Source organism: Dermacentor albipictus, chromosome 9, assembly GCF_038994185.2.
Source record: "Dermacentor albipictus isolate Rhodes 1998 colony chromosome 9, USDA_Dalb.pri_finalv2, whole genome shotgun sequence".
NCBI classification, from domain to species: Eukaryota; Metazoa; Arthropoda; class Arachnida; order Ixodida; family Ixodidae; genus Dermacentor; species Dermacentor albipictus.
The window spans coordinates 33,434,701-33,461,469 of NC_091829.1; the positions used below are offsets into that span (position 1 = coordinate 33,434,701).

Genomic DNA, 26,769 nt, shown 5'->3' on the forward strand with positions numbered 1-26,769 from the left:
GGCCGACTTTGAATCGCTATATACAAAAGGCCTGCGCCTGTTAACCAGGGCGAGCGCAATAGCCGCTTGCTCCGCGACCTCTGGCCTATCAGTCTGAACGGTAGCAGCGTTAACGAGACTGCCCTCATTGTCCACGACAACTATGGTAAACACCTTTCTCTCCTCGTTAAAAGAAGCATCGACGAAGCCAACCTTCTGATTCTCATCACGAATGAGTCTCAGTAGGCAAGCTCCCCTTGCCTTTCTTCTACCAACATTTCGCTCCGGATGCATGTTCCTGGGAACAGGCTTGACGTGATACCGATTACGGACCTTCACGAGAATACCGACATGAAGCTGCGAAATCTTCTCCTGAGGAATACCTAACTCTCTCAGAATCTGCCGACCCGTGCTACTCGTAGAGATACGCACCATCTGCGTCCTCTCCTGAGCCTCAGCTATCTCATCCAAGGTATTATGAATTCCCAGCTGGAGAAGTCGGTCGGTGCTGGTGCACATTGGCACTCCCAACACTTTATTCGTGATCTTCCTAATTTGCGTGTCAAGCTTCTCCTTCTCCGATGGTTTCCACTTGTGCATGGCCGCCACATAAGTAAACAGTAATTTTTTTTCATTATTCCCATATCAAAATGCAACTGCTGTGGCCAGAAATCAATCCTGCATCCTTGCAAAACGGTTTTCGCACCAGAAGATGCATACAAAGAAAGGGATTGCAGGGCACACGAAACACTGTGTGTACTGCCCCCGTTCACTTTGTCTGCATCTTCTAGAGCAAAAACCATTTTGCAATTCATAACCAACTCGCCCAATTCGTCGCTTTGACTGCATCCTTGTATACGGGAATAGAAATCCACAGCCACAGAGAGCAGTCTATAGCAGAGGAACCATTGCAGATGCCTCTCAACTTACAACTGCATGCATACGTCACAATAACATACAGATTTCCTGCAACGTTCATGCTTTGTAAGCTTTTGTACCCAATAGTATGATGTGATCACTAAAGCCTCAAGGAATAAGAGAAAGATAAAATTTCTTTACGTATCCCAAACTTGGCAAAATACAATAAAACTATACGCACCGTGTCGAGCTGCTGTTGTAAGACTTTTATTGTCTCTTGCTCATTCTCCCGACGTGTGACATATTCCTCCACCTCCTGGCACAGGCAAGAAAACAATAAAATGGCACCACAAAACTTAATGTCCTGATTAAAATCAACAAAGACATGAATCAATGTGATTATTGTTACATTAACCATACCCGCCATCAGGACAAAGTGAGGGTATCGCTTTCATAAACACGTCAACAAAGTTTACCCAGTTTCAATACCACAATTTTTGTTCCAGTCTAGCTAGTGCTGTATCAGTACTACTAATTTGTTTTTATTGAGCAGAGTCATTTCGCTCACATTAAAATAAACTCTAATATTCAAATGGTAAGCTGCTTTCATTTTTTATTGCAACCTGCAGGTCCTGTGCAATGTCCATAGCCTATAGCTATCACTTTGCACAAAGGAGCATGCACAAGATGCCGCGCCAGCTGCGCCTGACTTCTCAAATTAGTCACGCCACCTCCAGCATACTTGCATATCTAGTTCAATAACCCTGTATATCGCAACTTAATGCGCAACTGTGCCCCAAATAATCTTGGTTTTCCCGTCTATAGTGCTTTCTCTAAGCATAACTTTCGCACCAGACATTCGACCATCTTGGCTTGCCCCGGTCACCTCAACAAGTAACAATCGGTGCGTGAGTCACAGCCATTCACGCTCAGGTGACAAGGTGACCATGTGAAGAAAGGGGCTTAAACGTCTTTAATTTTATAAGGACAATTCGTAAAGCCAGAGACACACTCCTTATTCCCACATGTAGCTAGGACCCATTATATTTCTCACATTCGTTTGTGTTTTTCTGTTCCGCTTTTCGTAGATTCCTGTCTACTAGTTCGAAATAAGTCAATGCGGAAATATGTTCTAGTTGCTCATTGAAACTTTCATGCATTATGCATCATTTTCTGCGCTGGTTTATTCTTTTGCTAACCATGAACAAACTAAGCCTAGCAAGCACCCTCACTCATTCCTAAAGAAAGATACTGCTGTGGCCAATTCAATGTCTAGCCATACCCGACCACAGACCTGCCAAATTCAAGGTGCTGCAAAATGTGAAATTTTTGTTACACATTCTAAAAAGTACTTTAGTTCTCAAAATGTGAACCGTTAATAAAAAGCACAACATTTGTCTCTTATAGATGCTGTAAACAGGCACACTCCTCCACTACTCACAGATCTGTGTCAGATGGAAATATTGATGAAGTTTGTTCATCTAATATTCACATAACAGCTGAAAATATGGTTGCCATTATAAACGGGTTCAGTGAAGTGGGTGGTGCTGATGCAGGTGTGCGTCTGAAAAATCGAGCAGGTGTGAAAAATACGGCTCGGAAATTCGGTCAGCAACCATACTATTCGTATTTTGAAACAGATTCTACCCTAAGCTCAATACAAATTATAAATCGTAAGACCATTAGAGCTTTTGCGACAATCGTAAACAAGCTCAAAAATCCGCGCACTTCACGATGAAATAGCAAAAGTCAGCAGCTATGCTACCACGAGTTAAAGAGGATGGATAGGCGAACCTAATTTAAAGCTTCACTTTTTATGCCAAGCCTGGCACCTTGGGAGTGCAATGAAGTGAGCGCAATTAACTTTTGCCAACTTTACCTGCCTCGTCTTGAACCAGGAGTCTTGCGTGCTCGGTAGGTGGGCGTAGTAGGCCTGGTTGTACCACATGTCAGCGTCGTCTGGCACGAGTCGCAGGTAAGACTGTGTCGCCTCACAGGCTTTCTGTAACTCGCCCACTGCAAGGTTAATGTCGGGTGTTCTTAATTTTAGACCATGCATACTTTTTAAATATTGCCTGTGGCAAATAGCATAATGTTGTTCATTAGCTGGATTACTCGAAGAGATAAATATTCTTTCTGATTACCAAATTAATTGCATTACATTACTGGTATAATTCCGAACACCTGGGGTTCTTTAAAATCCACCAAAAGTGTGGTACACACGCATTTTCGCATTCCTTCTTTATTTTAATGCGGCTGCAGCCTGTGACCTTGTGCCCAATAGCAAAATGTCATAGTTACTGAGCCGTGACAAGTACAAAAGCAAGACTCACACTGATAGTAGGAGTACTGAAGGTAGTGGTAGAGGCCGGCAAAAAAGTTTGGTCGATGTTGTTCATTCAAATATGAAAGCTGACCGGGGCATTGTTCTTTGCACTTCAGTGATGCCAAGTGGTGACCTGATGAAACAAAAACAAGCCAGTCGATCAAGCCTGACATGTGCAGTGACATAGCCCTGATCTGAAAGGTTTGGAGCATCTCTAACATATCTGACAGGGTCCCATTGTCAATCCATTTCACAATATGAGTATTTTGAGTGGCAGGTCTGAGGTGAGTACAAAAGGAGGCACGGGTTGAAAAACATTTGTGGCTTTTAATTAAACATTGTAACTTGTACGAGCAATGTCGGCATCTCAACAGGCATATTTGTGCTATGTATAAACACCATGCAATTTCATAAAAATCTGTGCAAATAAACAAGTAGAAAGCACAGTACTTTATTTATTATGACCTGCCGTAACAAAAGGTTAGATACCACGTCATATAGTTAATTTTACCTGCTTGAGGCTTTGGTTTGGAGGCTTATCTGTACTCATTATCTGCACTGGCTATGACATAAACTGATGCCTTTCACATCTTATCAATTACCAGATTAAGCAAGCAAAGCCAAACAGCGTGACAATGACACAGGCTCAAGGTAACCAAAGGGCTTGTGCACTTAGTTCAGCGAACTATTCAAACATTTTCCCAGTGGTTTTTATCTGTGTGCACTAGCAAAAACAGTAAGGTAGGACACGTGTGGTGGCATCTTGTTATCTAAACTGCACAAGGACAAATGCAGCAATAAAAGCAAGAAAAGTAAGTATTACTTTTCTTGCTTTTATTATTACTTTTCTATTACTTTTCTTTATTACTTTTCTATTATACTAGTCATAAAAGTAATAACTTGAATAACACTACCATAAAATTGCAGCCCTTCCAATTAATACAATTAATGCTTAACTGACATACAAGGAAAATGAGACATAAAAGAAAGGCTATACATAAGCCTTTAGTAATATAAAGCTCACACTGCTTTAAAGCGTAATTCTATTCTTTAGTGAGAAAAGTGTTCCGGTACTAAGGACTTATTAATCTCAGTAGTAGATTAGCAACTCAAAATTTCACTTACTGTAAAAGCCATTGCAACATTCATGCAAGTTACAAATATAATGAAGCAAGAACGACTAAAAGTTGAGCTAGCTGATTGGGATTCATGTTAGAAAAAAAAGTTAGGCATGCAAACATGCACACGAGAACAGGGTAATGGTCAACACACACACAATCTGTGTCCATTGTCTGTTTCTGCGTTGTCCCTGTTTCCATATTTTTTTTTTACATCTGTGTCTGGACACCTACCTTTTTCCTAACATAATGAAGCAAAAATTAATTTGTGCTGATCATGCAGCTCTGAGCTGAGGATTACCTGCAGCAACTTCAGAGAACTCTCTTGTGGCAAACGCGGTTGGCAGAAAGTCATCGCAGAGGGTGCGGCATTCTTCTTCGGCTTTGAGATAGCTTGAGATTGTTTCCTCCATAGCGGCACAGGACTCCTCATAATTCTTCTCCGTGTACAATTTCGTAGCACTGCGAAAGAGACTCTAGGAGAATCCAAGAATGTGAAAGGAGACCAAGGCAAAAGTAAGAGGCAATTTACAGAACTTAGGATTACAAAAAAAAGAAACAAGAAGAAGAAGGGAAGAAAAAAGATGGCTAACCATTGCATGTCTGCACTTGGCTGTCTTGTTCTTTTGGTCATAAGGTAAAAATATACTTTTCAGAGTTTGGCGTAGCTGACGTGCAGACCATTTAGAGAGGAATCAAGGAGCACTGAAATGACAGTCTATACTTCCCTTCTTTTTTTTTTCATATGACGTCATTGACCTAAAACCTTAAAAAAAAAAAATACTGGCAAGCCTCAGAGTGTCCCAAATAATTTACTATAATTTTTCTACGAGCAAGTTTTCGTTTAGCTTTTGACAATGTGTACGTGTCGCGATGTCATGACACAAAAAGTTATCATTCAGGAGCAGAATGTTGGGGTTTTTTCAAGGTATTAGCTTCCACTTTCTCAATGGTCTGCTTAGCTGATACTTGTGCAGCTTGTCGTAGCAGCATAGCAGACAACTGAGCGAGCCAGAGGGAGTTCAAAAACAAAAACTGGATCTTAGAAAAATTATTACAGTAAGTTATTTAGGACGTTACGAAGTGCGTCAGAACTTTTTTTTTTTGTTTTGAGAACCTTCAGTTAATGCAAAAATTAAAGTACTGAAATGCCACATCAGTACTCCTCTAAGACTAATGGTAAAATTAGCATTGTGCAATATTCGTCGCCTCCTTTGAGCAAGATGTGACAAAGAGCTGCTTTTATGTTCAAGACAACATGTTGCCATTTGGCAAAACAACAACCAAAGTCTTGGTTTGAGTGGCATGCGCTATTTATGAATAGCCTCACACAATATGGTGCAAGAACATTTTTTGCAGGAGCGGTAGTGATAAAACCATGCACATGCCTGTGAACATGATGTGTACAAATCGAGGCAAATATTTTTGTGTACGCTTTGTGACTCCAATGTCAAACATTGCTAATATTCATACGGATAGGGCTGCCAATTACATGTAACAGAAGCTTGCCTTGCTGTTATTACTGCTTTCGAAAACACGTGTGGAGCAAGCTTTATCTACACATGTTCAGGGTTTTCCACCGTGCAGGGGAGGCACCTCATATTACTCAGAGTGCTATAACTTCCAACATTCTTTCTACGAAGTGGGGAAAAAAAATATCTGCTCTATTTGAGGACCAAAGCAGATATCTATTAATGAAAGATTACCTGCAGGCCTTTCTTTTAAACTAAAGCTCCTATGGACCTTTGAATGTAATAAAGTGTTGCCCTTAAATGCCAATCGATAATGATGGTTCAATGAGATCTTGTCTGACCGGGAGGAGCCATGTTGAACAAATGAAATAGTGAAAACAGCCAACCAAAAAGGACAGACTTCTTTTCTGAAGAGTTTTTTTTAGCTTCTCCCTTCTGGTCGGTGTTTTTCCTATTTCAGTCATTCAAAAGACTGACTGCAACCAAATGTTGGACCACGTAACAAGCCTAGCTTTAAAAGCATAGATATAGAGCAGCCTTCACGACAAATTTAGCATTTGAAATACGAGTGGATGCGTAATAAAGAAACTAGCCAAAAATAGACATTTTTGATGCCAGAAACTGTAAAATATTTAAGAGCAGTACTGTGCATGGCTGCTGTGCTGTGCATGGCTGCCATTACTGCTCACCAGAAGTGATGCAAGACACAGAACGTTGAGAATTGACGCAGCTAATCAGCACAACCTCCAAAATTGCGTGCAGTGAGCTGAAAAAATCACTGAGGCAACATACTGGGATTTACGTCACATCTGCTGACCAATGGATGAACTTGTTGTCTGTTTATGTACCACTTAAAGGCTGCAATAATTTTAAAAATTTGACTATTACCAGCCCTTCAGCTTTGCCAAGATTGCTTCAATATATACATACCACTTGTTTATCCCCAATTTAGTCACGAGTGTGGCAGTACTCTTCTAATGGTGGGCCAACCAACATATGCCAAAAATGTAAAAGAGATTTCCATATTGTACTGTGCATGGCTGCCTACACAACCTGAGCTGAAGAAAAAAAGGATTTCTTTTTCAATATGCAATGCTTTTACATATTTCATTAGATTCCATGTGCTCCTTCTGCATTTGTTGTTAAAATAACCATTTCTGCCAGCAGAACTGACAGAGTAAACTTATATTAATGTTCCCTGACATTGCCTAGGGTGGAATGCAGCAGGAAATAAATATTTGCTATTGTGGACCTCTGCCAGTTCACTTTGTGTGCCAAGCTTTACGCAAGTCCTGCTTAGTAATGCATCAACTTTATTTTTTTTCATTGGTTCTGAAAGGTGCTTCGCAAATAAGTCCTATATTTACCAAGCGGCATCCTTGCAATGTGTGGTGACAGGAGGCACAAGGCTGCAGGATAAACGCTCACGGCATTTTTAGGTGTGTCGTACTTGACATCAAGGCCATACCACATTCTATTCCAAGCACTGCTGCTACCGTAACTGCTAGTGTTATTTGAACGTCCATGGTTTGCAGTGTAATAAGTCATGGATACAATAAAGAAGTAGGGAAAACACGAGCGCTGGTTCTTGCAACTGAAGGCTTATTGAAAATGTGACAATTAGAATGCAGCATCATGAAAGAAATAAGACAAGACTGTCAAAAATGGGGTAGCAAAATCAGTGGTCACATGCAGTGAGGTGTAGTTATGTGTAGTTACTGATGTTGGTGCCCCATATTTTACAGCCATTCTCGCTTCTGGTTTCTTTCGTGACCCTGTATATTTAACAGGCCGATGTTTTCAATAAACTTTCAGTTGAAAGAATCGGAACTCATGTCATCCCTACTTCTTCATCATTTCCATCTCTTTTGCACTGTAAATCATAAATCTCTTCCAACCTGCCTAGTACTCCATTCTTGTTCAACATAAACATTGCTTAAATTATTCACTATACATTTTTCATACCTATCTCAATTTTGCGTCCCCCTTTGCTTTTTACTGTACATAGAAAATAAGTTCTGCATAAGTCTGCAAGGTGGAACAAAGCTAATAAAATTCACGAGAAGGATAAATTGTCATCCACCCGAAAGTAGGTGTAACTACAAAAGAAACTCATATGGGTTTTTTAAAAAGGTAGCTTTGTAGTTGAACAAAAGTTTGTCTTGGTCTGGGGATCGAACTCAGTTGGCTTTCCAAGGCGGTCACTCTACCATTTGCTAGCCAGAAGGCTAAAAGATCGCGGCGCAAGGGCAAATTAGCTGACAACTCAAAGCGCAGAAACAGTTAATATGGCAACGAGATGCAGGACGCTTCACTTTAAAATTATCCAGATGAGAGTAGCACACAACTGCAAAGGAAATCTGTATGAGCTTCTCAGAAAGGTAGCTTTGCAATTGAAGACAAAATTTTTCTTAATTTATTTTATAATCCTTATCGCTACATAACATCTGTAAATCTTGCCCCATATCATGAAGTCACAATGATGTCAATAATGCCTGATCAGGCATTACAATAGCAGCTTTAGCATCAATTGAAATATATCATGTTTCCTAACATTCATATTTGTGAACTGTAGAGATATTATGAGCAAGAAAGATGTGGTAAAATTTCTCCAACGTATACAAACATGCAAAATATGTATCAGTACTCCTTGAAGATGAAGTGTTAACTTAGCCTAAAAGAGCCATGAAATTCACGAAACCAATTACTAAACACATGTCAAGAAAAAAAAGTCTACCTGGTACTCCTTGACTTCAAGAGGGACGAGATCCCTTTTGCTGAGGCCAGACAATTCCAGATAATGGCTTAGGTGGAAGCTTACAAGGCTGTGACCTGGATTGTGTTCCAAGAAAGTGTAGGCAGCGGATGCGGCCTCTTTTGTATCACCGAGCTGAAGAAAAAGCACACGGAAAGGAACACATGGGTAAGCTCTCAACCTAGGACAACAGGTTCTTCACAGATCGTTCCTCATACCCTTCTATGTAACACTACTTACAATTACTCACAGTCAGAGTTATATCTCATTTAATACTCTTCCTTCACTATGGCATCCGTCAGTGGCCCAAGTGAATTATTATTGTTATTATTACTTAGCTGTTTATTCGTTCTTTCTTGTTTTTTGTCTATGTGTGCTTCTTTGTTCCTTCCACTTTTTAACACATAACTTTTGGTTGTAGTTGTTTTACATTTTTACCTTTATTGTTTGTTTTTCTGTGCACCAGCACCCAGACCTTAGCTTAGTTCCTGGGCACGTTAAATGAATTATTGATTATATCATTATATATTAACACATCACAACAAAGCTCCAATTAAGACATTAAGTCAGTGAATGTAGTGATTCAGCCGCGGCTTTCATTATTATTATTATTATTACTTACGAGATGTAATTATTCAAGCTAGCTTTTTATTGCGAAACAATTTACAGAACAATCGACATGCGGCTGCTGTCCGAGTCAACAATTTCAATTAAGTTCACTCAAAGTTGAGTTTAGATATATATAGTACACGTTCTGCGAAACATCGTAAAGAAAATACATAGCGAAAACCACGTATCGGGTATATTTCGCACTTTTGAAACAGGTTTTGCAACCATTCACGTGGGCATACCTCGAAGTAGCACCGCTGGAGGTAGTAGTACGGCATCCGATCCCTGAAATCACGGCGGGTCGCATCCGAGACCGACACTCCGTGCCAAACACCTGTGCAATTCCGTAGGCAGCGGGCTTCGGCCGCCTTCGCTACGTAGAAGGAGTTCAACGTCGCGCCCTCGGTCCCTGTCGGGCGGCAATCCGCGGCTTTCTCGGCGCGGCACTTTGTCCGACAGGCCACCACGACGCCGACGTGCCTTTCGTACGACGCGAGAGCGTCTTTCAGCATCGCGATGCATTGCGTCCACTGCGCGCTCAGGTAGGACTCTACGGCCGACTGGTAGGCACTCTCGTAATCCGCGATTCCGTCACCGCCGCCGCCGCTGCGCGAGGCAACGGCAGCGGGGATTTCGAAAGCTGCTGCTGCGACGAGACAAAGGAATACCGGACTCACGTAGCGCATGGTGCGGTCATGGTGCGACAACTCGGCGGATCAAGCCGGGCAGGGCCGAAATCAAAGGCGATTATCGACCTATATCTTTTTTTTTCTCCCTGCCCCTCCGACGGGAAGCGGCGGCGCACGGGGAGGAACGGACGGAGCGGGGGCGACAGTTGCCCGACGGGATGCGTGCGTGAGCGCGTCGTCTGCTACGCCAGAATGCGGGCGGGTGTCGTCTGCTAGACGGCGACGTGCGTCGAGGGTTTGGCGTTACGACAAAAAAAGCCGAGCGATTCGCAAGGTACTCGAAAGACTTTGATGCTGTGGGCGCGATTAGATCCTCGTAACGCCCACGCGAGCCGGGCCGACCGCGCCCGATCCCATCGGCAACCCGACCCGCCCCTTGAACGTTCGCCAAGAAAAATGTCTTTCATCAAGGGCAAGGCCGTTTGTTTCTCCGGCAACGCGAGGTGTCCGGGAGAAAAGAGCTCGGGACTAAAATAAAAGCCAAATAGCCCTTTTGTTTTTCGCCGAACAAGCGGCTACGACGGAAATCTATATATGTCGCCGCACCTTTGGCTGCGCGTCGCTTTTACACATCTTTCTCTTCGTAATGCATCGTCAAATCACGCCGACTTGCACACTATAATTACGCTACGATAACCATACGCTAAGTTAAGCACAAACCGTTAAAGCAATTTTCGTTTTAGTGCAAATAATGGCAGTATTTCTTTAATATGCATCACTACATGCTAATTTTATAACGTAAACGCGGTGCAAACGACCTAGTGCATTGAAAGGGTCTTGTTCTAACAAAAATGGCGGACGTGCTTAGCAACGGCTTTGTTTTCTGCAAAGGTGCGCAGCAAGTGCACAAGGGGGAATGTTTTACTAGTGGCGGTCTTGCAGAAACCAGGCAGAAACTATTCTAAATTCTACCGCCACTCAATGTAATCTCCGATTACAGCATCCATTCAATGTTTGTAGCTGGAAATAGTCCAGTTAGAACCCACTTCATATAGATCACGAGCAAGCTGCTAATGGTACACACTACTTCACTTCTGCTAAAATTCAGAATCCAAATTTTACGCATGAGAATTTCACTATTGATCAATATATCCATGTTAGAATGACGGTTCATATTCTTTATGTTCTTCACATCATTAAACTGTTCGAACTTGCAAAATATTGCACAAGCCACATATTTCAATGTGAATAGAACTGTGTACCACACTAGGTATTTATTCTCATGTTCCACATGGTCTTTAGTAATGACAGTGTGCCTGACTCAAAGCATTTTTTGTGAGCTCAAGGATTGCGCCATCGTCATCATCTATGAACCATTGCAGCTGAACCTTCAACCTTTGTAACATTCTGATTGTGAGGCAAGCTAGGGAACGAATGTCGGTCGCACCGGTTTAAAAACATCAGCACTTGCATTGTGGCTGGCGATATCAAATGTTGCAATGCCATGAAAAAATGGCTCTCGGTAGTAGGAAGCCTGAACCATGAGAATTCATTAGCAAAGAGCCCTTGAATCCTATCCCTATTTTTGCAACTAAGGACAGTAATGAAATCAGATTCTTATTCACTAATCCACACCCTTAATACAATGCTGATGCCCATGGTTGGATAATTATGAATTTAGTTGTCATTAAGCACAAGTTGAGTACAGGCACGCTATATGAGTTGAACTAATGCTATGGCTGCAGAGCTGAGCAAGAAGCTGCACTTTCTTCTGCTTCACAGACTTCCAGATTCTTTCCAGCAACACTATCATAGCTATGCATGATGCTCTAGCACTGTGCCTGCAACATCACCTGCCTTTATAGTACCCTCTCCAGTAGAAAGACTTTTCAGCCCATCCACTCGAAAATATTGCTCCTATGCCAAAATGGACCCCCAAAAATACTGACTGAAACATTCTCAATAGTGCCTGCCCCCCTGCCATTGAACTCGAGGTTCATTTGCACCAATTAAAAGCTACAACAGCATAAACTGAACAGCTTGATCCCAACTGCTCCATAGCCTAAGCAATGGCAATTTTCGACAAACCTAGCACAGCTGGACACTGAATGGTACAATAAAGAGGCATGCAAGTACAATCGGCTTCTGTGGCCCAATTACTGGCTTGTTCGTGACCAAATTATGCACAGATGTAGAATTGCGCATACAATTTTGCTCAATACCACATGTGCGTGCGGCGCCAACCTGTTCAGGCTGCAATAAACAATATGCAAATGTCATCTGCAGTGATGCCGGACAGCAAAAGTGTTCTTTTTTTTTTCAGTGATAGGACCAGCATAAGACAGAACAAGAAGTGCATTTTTGCCACTTGGGTAGTAATAGTCTGTGCCACTGCTTCCTCCCTCAGAAAATTTCTTTAATTGTGGTGTTTCACTTCCTGAAGCTAGTGGGTTACAAGAGACGCCATAGTGCAGGGCTTCGGGGTTGCGTCCAGCGTCCTTTAACGTGCACCAAAAGCACGGCCAGGTTGCGAACCCGAACCTCGTGCTCAAAGATGGATGCCATCGCCACTGATTATGTGTGGTTTCAATTTAAGTATTGTGTATCAAATCAGCAAATACTGTATTGTACTGCACGCACAAAATGATTTGCAAAACACCACCTCTTTGTGAAGTTTGAATGGAAACAAGCTACTGGCTAAGTCAACATAGCCACATATACTATGTTAACTTGTTCATGAAACATTCAGTGCAGGCAGCAACAGAGATGCTTAGTGAACACTGCAACTGCCTGTGTGGTACCAGTACAGCATGCCAGCCAGTTAAACAAAAGAAACATTCAACCAATTTTGTCATGTAAACTTAGTTTATTGAATAACTTATCCACCAGTTCTTACATAAATAGGAGAAGCTTAATGCAAGTTATTGCGACTTGTTATGCAATTAAAAAAAGGACAAATGTTGGATAGACCATGCAAGCTTCGAAATTTACAACTTGCGGTTTTTGGAATTTATAGCCGGTAGCTTCCAACTTTGGGCTTTCTCATGCAAGCACCTCGTCGAAGTACACATACGCCACCTTTTGAGATTGATCCGTGAGTGACAAGAACCATAATACAGAACAAAATATATGTAAACATATTAATACCTTTAACAGATATCACAGCAACAATTATAATTATCACTCTATGAGGGACTAAATAAACTATATATGTATATATACTGAGTCTCTAGAGGTAGGCTGCTATGGCGGCGCGACACAGAGCCAACTGAGTGAAGTGTGTTGGTTTTTGACTCGTCGTGGGCAACTCAATGTGGCAGACGTAGATAAGCTTGTCCTCTAGACAAGCAACAACTAATCGCTGCAATGTGTGTAACTCCCTGGCTGCAACAGTTCCTTTACAAAGTTAGTAGCAGTTTCTGTGGAAGAAAAACTGTTTTTGAGCACTTTTAGGTCTCAACCACGGCATAATCAAGTACCAAAGCAATGCTATGTCAAAACAAAATACTGTTTTCAAGAACGAGCAAACTTCTTTTTCCACGAGAAGGAAAAAAGGCTCAAGAAAACGGCTTAGCTAGCAAACCGCCGCCGGCCATCACAGAGCTACTAGAATTGCAGCAGCTTGACTTTTATAAGAGATGGCACCAACATTGTGGCCAGATGCCCAAACAAATATCTGCTTGGCTCAGCAGAAAACAAAATTTGAAGATTTTTGTTTTTTTCAAGCTCTTTACAAGACTTGTGGTTTCTCAAGGAGTTTCAATGACTGCTATGAACATTGACATAATCACCTAGCTGTGTATCGTACAAACGCCACCAAACAACATTAACTACATTCAACATGCATAGCAAGGAACAAAAAAGATCTGCACTGGGCAGCACTTATACCTTGTGATAACAAATGGAGTAGAAATTAGTATGCTTGGGGACAGGGAATGATAACGTCATAACACAGATGTGGCAGCAGTGATTGTTAAGAGAAATCATTTATCTCAGGCCCTCCTCACAAAAATGCATGTGAAATGCAAAAACACTCTCATTCAATCACATCTTAGCTAGTCGGAATGTAACGTGCTACATTTAAAAAGGGGAACTTTAGCAACTGCACATAATGAGTTCTTCATACAGCCCTTATAATTATCTTTTTTTCAGGAGCCAGAAATCGTGAAAATAGTTCAATAAATTGAACCACAGAGTTAGCAACCCAACATCTCCACCATAAATAAACACATCACAATTCCCTTGAGCTTCATCTATTATAAGTCAACTTTCAAAGTAAACTGCAACCTAGTACATATTTGTTAACAGGAACAGTTTACAGTACTGGTATCTGTTCCTGTTGCAGAGTTATGAAACAGTAAATTTGGCGCTCCTATATATTTATTTGTTAATTAAATGATTGAAAACATTGATTTTACAAGGTTGAAGGCATAATTAAAAATCTTCCACCAACATCGGAAGAATCCAACTTGCTATTTTTAATACAATAGTTTGTTCAAAACAGTTTAGCGAAGATCTAATGAGAGTATTTCTGCGTTCCACATATATTTAAATAGCAGAATTGAAGTCACCTTCCAAGCAAGTCCTTTCTTTCTTTTTTTTAAGAGTATGCACAAAATAAGACTGTTTACGCATAATGAAGACACAGCCTACTGAGTAATTAAGTGGCTATGCCTTTTTTTTTTTTTTACAAAACACAAGTTACAAGCAAGTGAAAAGTATACCGAACAAGCAAAGGCACAGAGCAGCATGCTGATCCATATTTGAATTAGATATGGAAGACAAAGGATTGCAATAATACATTAGATACAGCGTCGATCAATGTGAACTAAAGTAAGATCATCAGCTGATCAAAATCTATAAATGAACTGTGCATGCTAAACAAAAGTAGCTTCAAGGAGCTGTACTATAATATAAAAAATAACGGAATGCAGCCAGGCTTTGAAAACTATTAATCTAAATTGCGCCCTTTTTCACATTGTGGTCATGAGTTAAGAGAGCACAAGTCATTAAAAATATTATTTTCAATGTAGGTGCCAAACATGGCACACAGTCAAGCTACGCCTGCTTTAACACTGTTTCAAGGGCAACAACATCTTTTTTCATTAAACAACAGGTATGAGTCACGAGTGCCTCCAAGAGCAACAATAAAGCAATGATGGCGTCAACAGCAGTACAAGTGTCATATCTTCTTTATGCTTGGCACTACGAAAAGTTACGTGGGCACGTGACGATATTTCGGCATGTGCAAATCTTCTCGTTAATGCTTCGTACCAAGTATAAAACTGGCATTCACTTATCAAGAATGGTCGTGCCATTGTCATTCTATCAATGCTCAAAGCAATAGGCACATTGATGTGGTACAAACAAATGTCTGCAAACACATGTGAAGTCTGCTTTGAACTTCAGTGTGTCAGGCAACGCTTGACACCCACGCAAGTGCATAAACAAGAGCAGACGCTTGCAGGGACACCATGCAAGTGATTCAGAAGAGGCATGCAGTATTGCGCATGATATACCTGGTGCAATATTTTACACAACCCCATGAGCACGTGAATTGACATGCCTTGCAAAGGTGTTCGAGATTACAGCCATGCAGGGTGAATTCCTAAGCATTAACTGTTGGCCAATGTTCTCTTAGCAAGAACTTACGGAATGATGGTGCACTAAAGGCTAACTAGAGCCAGACATTGTGCAATGCATTTCAAGAAAGATACGCAATTTCTGACAGTCTGATGCAACTAGGCATTAAGATGATGGCACAGTATTTTCCATTCAACCATTATGACACTGGCGTGCGCAGCCATTATGATAAGCACCAAGCAGAGAGAATAATTTCACCAAAATAAAGATGCGCCAGAGATGTCATGTGCAAATGTGCACACCATATGGATGCTAAGCAACATGTAAATTTAGATGCCCTTTCAAAATGGTGCTTCATGGACGACTTCCTGAATGTTTACAAAGGCGACTCGGGAAGCACATGAGAGCAACGGCAAAATAAAAAGCAAGAGGAATTTGCGGCATTGGCAAGCCGAAGCACTGGTTACCTGGCAAAGCACAGAGAAAACGTGGAACCGGTGTTGTGTGGCTGAAAGTTCAGATGCGTCACCATGGACTCGTCACACTCGACGCACCAGTACAAGATGTTCGAGTGCACAAAAAACTTAAACGTGGAACAGCATAGCACAACGTGCAGCATTATGGAGATACTGTGCTCCAATATAAACAGCGTAATTAAAGTGAGCGTTCCACATGGCCTGTGTCAGAACAAGCTTGAGACCTGTTCATGGTGCAGAAATTTGCAATCTTAGTTAGGTAGCAAAAAGGTGTTGACAGACTGATGATGCCAAGGGCAGTGGAACGTTGCTGCATGAGTTTTGTGCAAGAGGCTTGTATGCAGGGCATGCTTGATTGGTTAAGCACTTCGAATTTATATCTGTATGGGAATTGTTGCCTCAGCCCTGCATGACAAGATTCAGAAATTATGCGCACAAAGACCTGTAGCAACAGATTTTGAAAAAATATACTACAGCTGACCATGTCAGTTGCATCTCTGTGCAATTTCTGCTGACATGCCACCTTCATGGTGCTAAAGTGTCTTGATGAATTTGAACTTGACAGCAATGTTGGCTGCCTTGCGCTTGAACCACTTTAGCAAACTAAAAGGCGTGTCATATTCGTTGGGGACAATGCCGTCCACACCGGACTCAAAAAAGTAGAAAAGTGGAAACCATATTCGAGTCCGCTTGCTGTCCATCTGCATCAGCGCCCTATTGTTCGCCAGGGTGTGGTAATACAGGAAGAGCCGGGTGGAAATGTAGAAGGCGATGAACACGTCTATGGAGTAGTGTTCATGCGCCGCCAGGATGAAGAAGATACCGAAGAGATTGAGTACCCAGGAAGTCGTGTGCAGGAAGTAATAGGAGCGCGGCGTGTACTCGGTGATGAAGAAATTGAGAAGCGTGAGCACGGTCGTGTGTCCGCTGAACATGTAGTCCCCGCAGGTGCGCACTCCTTGGATCAGCATGCCGCCTCCTTGCCATATGACGAAGGCCTGGCTTATCTTCTCCGAGAAGTCGCCGACGTGGCGGGCCTTGCACTGGAGGTGCTTTCCCGGCACCGAGAGGGAGGTGATGAGCATCGTGATGCAGCGCAGCAGGAACACGGACCCGAACAGGGAGAACATGCGCCGGAGGAGGATGAAGCGGTGCCGGTGGCATACGAGGATGCACACCCACACGATGAAGAGCACGAGGCCCGTGAACTCGCACATGGCGAAGGCCCAGGGAATGTGTGGCACGTTGTCGAGGAAGATGTCGGGAAGCGGCGGGTACGTCTGCATGTCGGGCACCCGGTCGTGCACAATGACCATCACGATGGCGGTGATCCAGGTGACGGCGAGGAAGTAGAGCATGCCCACCACCGTCTTCCAGATCTCGGGCTTGAAACGGCGCTGCTTGCAGGCGCCGCCGTTCGCAGCGGCCGTTCCGACGGAGTAGCCATCGTCGGTGTTCTCATCGTCGTCGTACTCGAAGGAAACGTCGGTCGACGGCGCTGTGCCGTCCGAGGAACCGCGCCTCTTGCGCGTCGAATTTCGGCGGCTCATGGTCTGCGCGGCCGTCGACGCGGGCACCAGCTCGCCGGGTCCCAGCAGCTGGCTGACAGCGGCCACGTTCTGCCATTGCAGCTCTCGGATGCAGATCATCAAGTTCTTGATGTCCCCCAGAAGCCGAATCTCGAGCGGCGGCTTCCGCAGGTCTGACTCCGAGATGGTCAGCAGAGCGCGCCCGTCAATCAGGTGCTCGCCGAAAGTGGCTTCGTACCTGCCCAAGCCAACGTCGTGAAGCCACTCGCCAACCTCGCCTACCGTCCACTCCTGTACTGGCTTGTCCGCCGCCATCGCGACTTGTCGCTCGCGCTGTCGTCTGTTTAGAGGTGCGAAGGCTGGGCCAGAGCGGTAGCGACGTTGCCCGTCCGTCGGCGACGCATCGCACGACTTGTCGCTTCGCTTCACCTGCGATGCAGGGAGCTGGCAAGTTAACTGCACGCCTTGCGGCCCCGCAACAACACACAACACTAACAACGCCAAGCGGCGGTACGAGGTACGAAGCGGAAGTGAGCCGAGGCGCATTAGGGAGAGAGAGAGATGCGTAGCGAGGAAAAACAAGCGGGGTCACCGGCGGAAAGTAGAGCATCCGGGTCGAATTGTGTCGGTGCCTTCGCCATAAATAAAACTAACGGAGCTGCTATTTCGCAAGATTGAGGAGTTCCAAGCAAGTGAAGAACTAATGGCGACGAAATACGAGACTTACCCGCATACAAGTGGCATGCGGGGAAGCGCACTTACAGTGCACTGCAGTGCCGGCGATAAACGCGCGCAAACGTGCGCGTTTCGTTTACAAGCCGAAACATTTCGCTGAAGCTCGGGACGCCGCATTTTCATTTGGAAACGAATGCTCAAGCATGAACGCTTCGTTCTTGAACGTCAGTGAGCGCATGCTTCAGTGGTGACGTCGGTGGTAGCAAGCTATCAACGCTTAGCGATTGAAGTTGATAAGCGCGGGATTTACGATGAGCGAGTTAACGAGCGTACCCGTCGTGGACGTTACGAAAGACAACATCGCCGACATATGGCCTTCCTTAGTTCTCGCCGTGAAGACATCCCTCTTTGTAGCTATAGATCTGGTAAGGCGACATAAGTCCGTTTAGATTTGCATTCCTTAGTACTATTTCAATCCGACTTGCGGCTTTAACAACTTTGTGCTCTCCACAGGAACTCAGTGGCATTGGAAAGAGAAAAGATATCAATGCCAAGTACGTTTATTTTAGACTGCTACGTCTACTGACATTAGTGATCACTTTGCGCCGAGACTATTTTGTTTTTCTCGCACAGGTCCGTGGAAGATCGGTACATTGCAATGTCCCGTGTAGCTGACACGAGAGCCATCATATCCATGGGACTTTCGTGTTTTCGCCAAGATGCCAGGTCGGCGGAAACTGGCCCACTTAGGTAAGACGTATGCGTTCGCAAATATAAGCGTTAGTAATGACAAAGAGAGAGTCTTGTCGACGATGCAATTTCGTGACCAGCCGCTGACAGGCAATTTCAACCGTGCATGTCTTGTGCAGATTCACCGTTCAGACATTCAACATACTTATCCTCTGTCAAGATAATTACATCGTGGAGCCCGCGTCGTTGCAGTTTCTCATCAGTCATGGCTTTGACTTCAACCGACAATACTCCCTCGGCGTTTCCTACTACCGAGGCAATGATCGCGTAAGTTCGTTTCTTGTGTGCTTACATCTCTAGCAATTTTACAACACGAAAAACAAACAAAATTGTTGCATATCTCCAAGCACCAATTCCACCTAATTGGATCAGACTATCAGAGCACGAACACACGCCTTTGCTCGTCGACAGCAGTTCGAAACGGATGTGTACACAGAACCTAAGCAGATTAAGAAATGAGCCACTTAAACAAATTGTGCATGATACTTGCATTTTATTGAGCATTTTACTCTTCCTGCATACGAAGGTTAGCTGCTGGTAACGTCATGTATGAAAATACACTGGCAAGTTTGTGCAAATTAGACTATTTCAGTGGTTTAATTTATTGTGTTGCATTTTTACTGTGCTTTGAACGTCTTTGTATCGACATGTATACTTAATGCTGTATGCACAGGAAAGCATCAATACCACCACTGCCAGGCAATAACTCAAGAGCGTGTGATTTTGCATCACTACATATCTTGTTAATAAAAGCCCCAAACTAAGCGTACAGGGACAAATCATGCTATGTGGTGATGAAATTGGAAATGAAAGAATGCATTAGTTAGCTCTAACTTGTTTCTGGATCATTTGTCTACGATAGTCCATATTTTGTTGCTTTACAGATGCTCTATCTGTAAATCTGCCTACTGTGCTCTTTAATACACCAGATAATTAGTTGGAAACAAGGAAATTCTTCTCGTGTATGATTGACAGCATAGTGGTGTCAATGCTTATTGTACCTAATGCAGCCCAACCATCCAGAGGACAACGCTCATTCCCTCCGCAAGCTGTTCTCAATGCTGGTCGTGCATCAGAAGCCCATTGTCCTTCACAATGGTTTCATGGACGCGGTGTTCCTGTACCATAGCTTGTACCTGGCATTGCCTCCGTCTCTGCAGACATTCTTAGCTGACCTGAACGACTTGTTCCCCGGTCGTGTGTATGACACGAAGTATATTGCAGAAGCCAAGGCTTCTCTGCCAGCGTCGTACCTGGAGTACGTCTTCCGCAATAGGTAATTCATACCCTTTCTTTTCTTCTTTTTTTTTTTTCTTAAGCAAGAAATAACTTAGTTGAATGTCAGACGGAGACATTTTGGCTGGCCACTCCCATTGTCGCAAACATGTTGTATTAAATGGCAGCCTTTTTTCTGTCGGGGGGGGGGGTCACAATTCTGTGCAGTGCTTGTGCATTCCGCTATAAGCAGCTTAATGACATGTAAACAAAGAGACTATGTAACACTCTTGATGTAGCGTTGCCTTGTCTTTGCGAACTGAGCTGAGGTGCTACTGCCCATTCAATCCTCGTTATAATGAAACAGGATATAATGAAATAGTGCATATATACCGATGTAAGTGAAATTCCCCTTGAAATCCCCCGAGATTCATATTGCAGTGCATGTTATAATGGACATAACAAAGTAATTCTTGCTCGCCCTTCAACTTCGTTATAATGAGATATTACTGTACATTCACGTCATGTTAGTTTATTTTTAATCTGCCACACTGACCAATAGATCTAACTTCCCAGCTGTAACTTCTGCATATAATTATTGTTATAGTGAAGGACAAAGGGTGAAGATCAGCTGTCAACATAGTCAAACTAGAAATAAAAGGGTCGTAATGTTCAGTACGTCGTCTTCAATTGTTTTATGCTGTCACCGTCACTATGACAAGAACTTATCATGAGAAGCCAACAAACGACAATGCAAAGAACATAGAAGAAATTACTTGTACTTACTAATTGAAGTAAAGAAATGATAAATTAATAGCAATGAAAGTGGGTGAAAAGACAATTTGCCGCAGGTGGGCAACAATCCCACGTCTTGCGAAGACGGGGATCGTTCTCCATTAATTTAGCATTTAATTCACCTAGTAAGTAGAAGCAATTTCCCCCGTGTTGTCCTTGGTGTGTCGTTCTTTGTTGGCTTCTTGATACGATTAATAAAATATCAGGCCTCTCGGTTAGCCCCCCTTTCGTCTTGTGTGGCAAGAATTTGTTACGCAAGCCCGTCACCTCAGCAGCATCAATTGAACTCCACATACATATCATTCTTGGTGGCCTGAATTTGGTACCTTAAAATTCTGATTTAAGCACAGGAAATCTAATGCAACATTCATTCTAGGGTTTTTGACATGTGAAAGCAGAGCTTCAGTTGTGAATAACTCAGAAAACCAATCACTAAATAAGCACTAAATTAATGATAACATAAATCATAGTTTTCTTATAATAATGCACTCTCCATGGTCAGAAACAAAGGTGAAAAAAAAAAATTTTTTTTTTCTTTTGTGTAGAATGGTGTTTGGGACTGGTGGGAGTTAAACTCACTTGTCCGAGTGTTGCAATCTTCAGCTATCATTTGCAACTTCTGTGCAGGCAAAGAGATAATGCTTGCAAGGAGGCAAAGGGCCGACAGTTCGTCAGCATCCAGTTTCTTCAGTACAACCAGGAATACTCAATTGACCACGGGGATTGTGCACTGAGGCAGGAGCCGGCGAAGATGTCTGCAGACATCTGCAAAAATTTCGCTGTGAGTTGCAAGACTAAGGATGTTGTTTCTAGATTGGGGGGGGAAAAAAATAGGGTGTTTTATGTTATGCACCCAAAGTTAGAAGACACAAACCGCTAGGCATACAAGAGAAAGTAAGCAGGGTGTGGAGCTTTGGGTACAAAAAGCTTGAGTGTGCAAAACTTGGAGTTTTGGCTTATACACACTGGCAGGTGTTTGAGATTGTCGCCGTAACACAGGAGCCCAGGGGTGGTATAACATTGTTGCAGTGACTAGTTTGGCTCATTAATAACCAACTTTCACTATTAATTGTTAAAGTTATAAAATTAACCAATTTGCCACTGATAAACATGCTCCTTCACAATATGTGAAGGGGCCGTAGTACTCGCAATGGAATTAGATTGTGAGAAGGAAATCTGCAGGTGAATGAAAAGTGATTCAAGCGCATTTGACACACAACCCCAAATCGCAAGTGGCAGGCAGCTTACCAATTTAAAAAAGAAAAGTGCAGGGTGATCCAGAAGTAACAGAAGTAAATATTCAATTTCTTTATTTTTAAGGGTCTGTTCGCAATGATATGAGCGCCTTGCAGATTCTTACTAATCTATCACTTTAGCTTGACTTAATATTTGCCTTTAGTGTCCTTTTAACATTAGAGAATTCAAGGAGACAAGAAAAATCTCACATAATGTGGGTTAGGTTGATGCTGGCTAAATAATTGTAGATCTCTAGGAAAGGCATTTAAGCTGCTGCAAAAGACAATGACTAATTACGGACTACTATTGATGTCTTCTTTACATCTGCTTTACTGCAGACTGTAAAAAAACTTGATGCATTCTTTATCTTTTACCACCTTTGCAGCGGTATGGCTGGTGCGGCAAGGGCGACCAATGCTGCGCCTCGCACAACGTTGACGACATCCTTGACGCCCAAGCATCCAAACGCCGCAGACGTAACCGAGTTAAAGGGTCGTCGCCCCGTGATCCCACCAATGCTTCCGACTCGGAGCACTCGACCATGGACCTGACAGCCATGGAAGAGGACGAGGCCGACATCGGCTCTCCTGAAGAAGTCTCAAACAGAGAGCGCAAATTCACAACAGGGCTACACAGGGCGGGCTTTGACGCATTTATGACTGGATACGCCTTTGCGACGTTTGTGCTGTCATACGCAAAGCATCGTCCCTCAGGCAATCTTGACGCAGAAGAGTTGGGCCTCAACGAGCTAGTCAACAGGCTGTGTCTCAGTGGGAAGACAGTACCCTTGCTCATAAGAGAATCAAACTTTACCAAGCACAGTGCTAAACATGTCGAAAAGTTTAAGGCTCTCTTTGGTGATAAGTAGTTACTTCTGTGTTGTTTTTTTTGGTTTCCTTTTCTGTACATATGATAATCTTCACCAAAGGTGAAATTGCTACCGATGCAGCCAGGTATGCCAAAACACGACCAGTAATACAGATTCTTTGCGTGGCTGTTTATTGAAATGATCAACACTACAGGCACCTGTTCGATGCCTACACAAGGCTGTCAGTCGTTTGTTAGCATGTTGCTCTTTTGAAAGCTTGTTTGGTTACTCCTTTCACATATATCATTGTTTAATACACATTGGTGAAACAGATGTGCAGCTTCCCTTCGTTTGCTAAGCAGCACGTCTGCAATGCCCAATCTATAAGTTAAGCAGTCTGTGGTGCAGCTCTAATTTTCACCCCTTTAGCTGCTTTATTGTGATACCGAGCAATTAATGCCAAGGCTAAAACAATGCCATCCATCACTAACAAACTTCATATGCAAATTTGTTGAACAGGTTCAAAGAAATGCTTCGACCTAGATAGACAGCCAGAGGGAGTGTATTGCAACTTGACATTTTGGAGGATCAAGCAAAGAGCACTTAGTCAGCTGGAAGCTAAGAATCTTCCTTGAAGCTCCTATAAAAGCAGCCTCATATGCTTTCTGTACTTCTGCAATCGGCTGCTGTCACGAGTGATGGGCACCCAAATGCTGGCCAATGACAACAGTGTTGTTTAAAACAAGTTCTGCGAGCACACGTTCAGGAGAAAAATGCACACATGCCAGGGTCATGCTCCCAGCATAAGCATTCACACGAGCAGGTGATTATAGAGAGGAATTAGGAGACTAATTAAACAGCTTCCAAGAAACATCTTCACCTTCGCAGAAAATGGCAAGGTGGCGAACCACCTCCGAGAAGTAACAGAAGGCATGGTTCATCTGTCACTCAACACCATTACCCCTTGTACATAGGGAATTGATGAAAGGACCCAAACTGCGTTCAAGACCATCCATTTTCATTGTTTTCGCTCAAGAGGATACATACTGCTGCACTTAATCATCCAAAACAATAGCCACTCTGGAAGTATTAGCACGCAATGTTTGAACTTGCATGTACAGGCGCCCAAATCTTTAACTGGCGTGCGCGAGCGGCAACTTTTCGGTGTGTCAGCGCCGTGTGACGGGGCGAGGCTGGAAACAGTCTGAAGCTAAGCGCATGCGGACAAAGCCCGCTCAGCTGGGCCAATCGTCTGCTAGGCTGTTTCCAGCCTCGCCCCCTCATACGGCGCTGACGCCCGGAAAAGTCCCCGCTTGCGCACGCCAGTTAAAGATTTGGGCGCCTGTACATGCAATAGTTCCTTAATCACTAGGTATTCCCTTTTATGTTGGGCCGCCCTGCATTTCAGGTGCACAAGTCTGCCACCCTGGCAGTACCACAATGCTTAACAGTAAAGATAATAACATGGATCACCAGCATGCAAGTAATCATTAGCAAAGGCACTTAGCTAATACACCTACATAGATTCGCTTTAATTCATGCCACCTATAGCCTACAAGTTCACAGCTTGACTTACTGGCAGAGATACTGTGCCACTTTATGCTAGTGATGGCACCTTACGTGCTCAGACAGCAGGAAGGTGAATCATTGGTCTTGATGCTTGTTTAACCCACTCGCTTATACAGCCAGCCAGATTCACCAGCTGCTCAATGAATGGCTGTTTCTGGCTAGTTTTCATAGATGGCAGCACATTGCAGGCTATGTTCTAGTATGGGTATCGCACACTAGATGTGGACACATTTGTCGACACTTTCAGCAGGAGTGGTTTGTAGAACAATGGATGGATTCCTGCTCATCAAACTCCGCTGTGTTGTAGCCGTTGCAGACAGACTAACAGGCTTGAAAAACAAAAGCGTACAGGCTTCAGAGTGGGCTCACTTTGTTCAGTACATACTACCGAAAACTGTAGAGCAGAACGATTTGATGCTGTGCTTAGTTTTCGTGGGCCAAGTTCAAAAGCCCAAAGGGTGCTCAGAGTGCGAAAAAAAACCAAAAGTGAACTCCACATTCTTGCTCGTTTTAAACTTTTATTACACTCACTTTCTAGTTTTTTACTGCATCTGACGCGGAAGCCTATTCAGAACAAGATAAATCAGACATTTGGCAAGTGCAATGCCTGTCGCAGATTTTAGAGCAATTTTCTAACGTGGAACACCAGGTGTGCCTGCATGCCAACCGGGCAGAAGCGAAGGGGTTAAACCTAGCTAGCATCATGTTACACAGTTGAAGGTCTTGCTTAACACTGCAAAGATTTCCACATAGCTACGTGGCATTTATGTTAGGAAGTACAACTTTTAGTAGTATGTATGTGTCCATTTTGAACGATTTTGCACAAAAATTACACATGCTATAGCTTGAAGGCAATAGTGCCAAGGACAGGACAATGACAAGAACAAAGACGGCGCTGTTTCGACATGCAATAAAAATTGTTTGTTAGTCATCGCCGTGTTTGTCCCATCTTTAGTGCTGCTACCTTCAAGTTAGACATGTGGCAATCAGCCCAATTCAACACACTGGTACACATACCAAAACTGGTGTTTGTCCCATTTGTACAATCTTGTGTGCGTTCTTGACCAAATCCTGTAAGTTATTGTTTTGCCCCAGGTGCATACCTGCCAACCCTCCTGAATTTTTCGTAAGGTTTACGAATTTGGCCTTATGCGAAAAAAATAAATTGTTTGTGAAAAGGATTCGCTCAGCGATGTCTGAACTTCATGTTGGAGTCATTGGGTGGTGAAAGGACACAAAGGCAAGTACCTTTCTTTGAGCAAGTTTACAGAAGTTCCCAAAGCAGGCAAAATCAGCAACAAAGTAGAAAAGAAAAAGAAAGGTCACTGTGACCTAAAAAAAAAGAAATGCATTGCTTGTAAAGTTTACGATGTTCCAAATTTGCTGCTGCTTATGTGCTGCATCTAACAGTGAATCATCATTAATAAAGTGAGTATATATCCCATAAAAGGCATGTGCTGTGGGCCAAGCTTAAAAAAAAAGTATGTGATGTATTTTCATTTCCCTCTTGGCATCATGTGAAGATCATTTTTACAAGTAACGTCCCCAGACTAGCAAGTATCTCAGACAGTGGGGTCATAATTGCTGGTCTTCACTGGTAGGCTATACTTGTGTTTTGCAACATACCACCAATGAAAGTGTTCTCTACAAACTCTTCAAGATACGTCAATGTTGGAGTGGCTGCACGGAATTGATCCAATAAGACAGTTGTCCCAAGTAAAGCCAAAATACGAGGGATGTCCAAAACGGCCCAAATAAGGAAAACACTGGCATTGCCAAGACCTCTACCACATAACACACACGGTACTTAAATGTGCGTATGTTTACATTTCCGTAGACATTGGCAAAAAACATGGGAAGGTTTGTTCCCACTCGTTAGCACGACATATTAACATTCCTCCACCCCCCCAACCTTCGGTGATCTTCTGTAAAATAGCAGTGACTAACTGATTATCATTGCTATCATTAAATAGAAATTATAGAAATAGCTTGAGTTTTATGAGCAGCGTGAACCAACAAAAAAAAAATGCAACATGTACAAAGGGAATCCTCCATACAACTTATAAGAAGCCCTAATCATTTTAAGAGGTGGATTTAGTCATTTCTTTGATCAAACATGCTTGCAATGCGGTTAGCACTTGTGTATTAGCAGTACTTCAAACTATGCAATCTAGTGAGCACAATACAATGTACTGAAGGCATCTGCAAAGCTCTCGCTACTGTTTTCAGCTTAAACTGATCCTTAATGTTTCTGGATGCTGCACTCGTGCAACCTTTGGCCACCATGGAATAAAGCAAACTTGTCGCAAATGCAACTTCATGATCACCGAGGATGTCAGCAATGTTTTCTTAATGAACGGTAACCATAAGTATGCACAATGAGTGGA

The 26,769-nt window shown here is 43.0% G+C and overlaps 3 protein-coding genes across 3 annotated transcripts in view; 1 reads left to right on the plus strand and 2 right to left on the minus strand.

Annotated features, from left to right (window-relative positions):
* The window catches only part of LOC135920555 (prolyl 3-hydroxylase 2-like), a 32,003-nt gene extending 21,647 nt beyond the window's left edge, over nucleotides 1–10,356 (minus strand). The window contains exons 1-6 of the mRNA XM_065454868.2: nucleotides 9,360–10,356; nucleotides 8,491–8,643; nucleotides 4,583–4,757; nucleotides 3,171–3,296; nucleotides 2,717–2,853; nucleotides 1,079–1,153 (exon numbers count right to left, since the gene is read on the minus strand). Of these exons, the coding sequence (XP_065310940.2) occupies nucleotides 1,079–1,153; nucleotides 2,717–2,853; nucleotides 3,171–3,296; nucleotides 4,583–4,757; nucleotides 8,491–8,643; nucleotides 9,360–9,803 (1,110 nt within the window). The 5' untranslated portion in view covers nucleotides 9,804–10,356. The remainder of the gene's footprint in view (nucleotides 1–1,078; nucleotides 1,154–2,716; nucleotides 2,854–3,170; nucleotides 3,297–4,582; nucleotides 4,758–8,490; nucleotides 8,644–9,359) is intronic.
* Nucleotides 10,357–12,592: 2,236 nt separating this feature from the next.
* SMSr (Sphingomyelin synthase related) lies at nucleotides 12,593–18,020 on the minus strand. The gene has a single exon (XM_065454875.2). It carries the CDS (start codon nucleotides 17,878–17,880, stop codon nucleotides 16,339–16,341), a length of 1,542 nt encoding a protein of 513 aa, XP_065310947.2. The 5' UTR covers nucleotides 17,881–18,020; the 3' UTR covers nucleotides 12,593–16,338.
* An 87-nt stretch (nucleotides 18,021–18,107) lies between these two features.
* Nucleotides 18,108–25,313, plus strand: LOC135920560 (target of EGR1 protein 1-like). The gene is made up of 7 exons (XM_065454874.2): nucleotides 18,108–18,434; nucleotides 18,523–18,563; nucleotides 18,643–18,759; nucleotides 18,879–19,026; nucleotides 19,770–20,035; nucleotides 21,397–21,550; nucleotides 22,391–25,313. The coding sequence occupies exons 1-7, from the start codon at nucleotides 18,321–18,323 to the stop codon at nucleotides 22,871–22,873; spliced, it is 1,323 nt and encodes a 440-aa protein (XP_065310946.2). The 5' UTR covers nucleotides 18,108–18,320; the 3' UTR covers nucleotides 22,874–25,313.
* The last annotated feature ends 1,456 nt before the right edge of the window (nucleotides 25,314–26,769 follow it).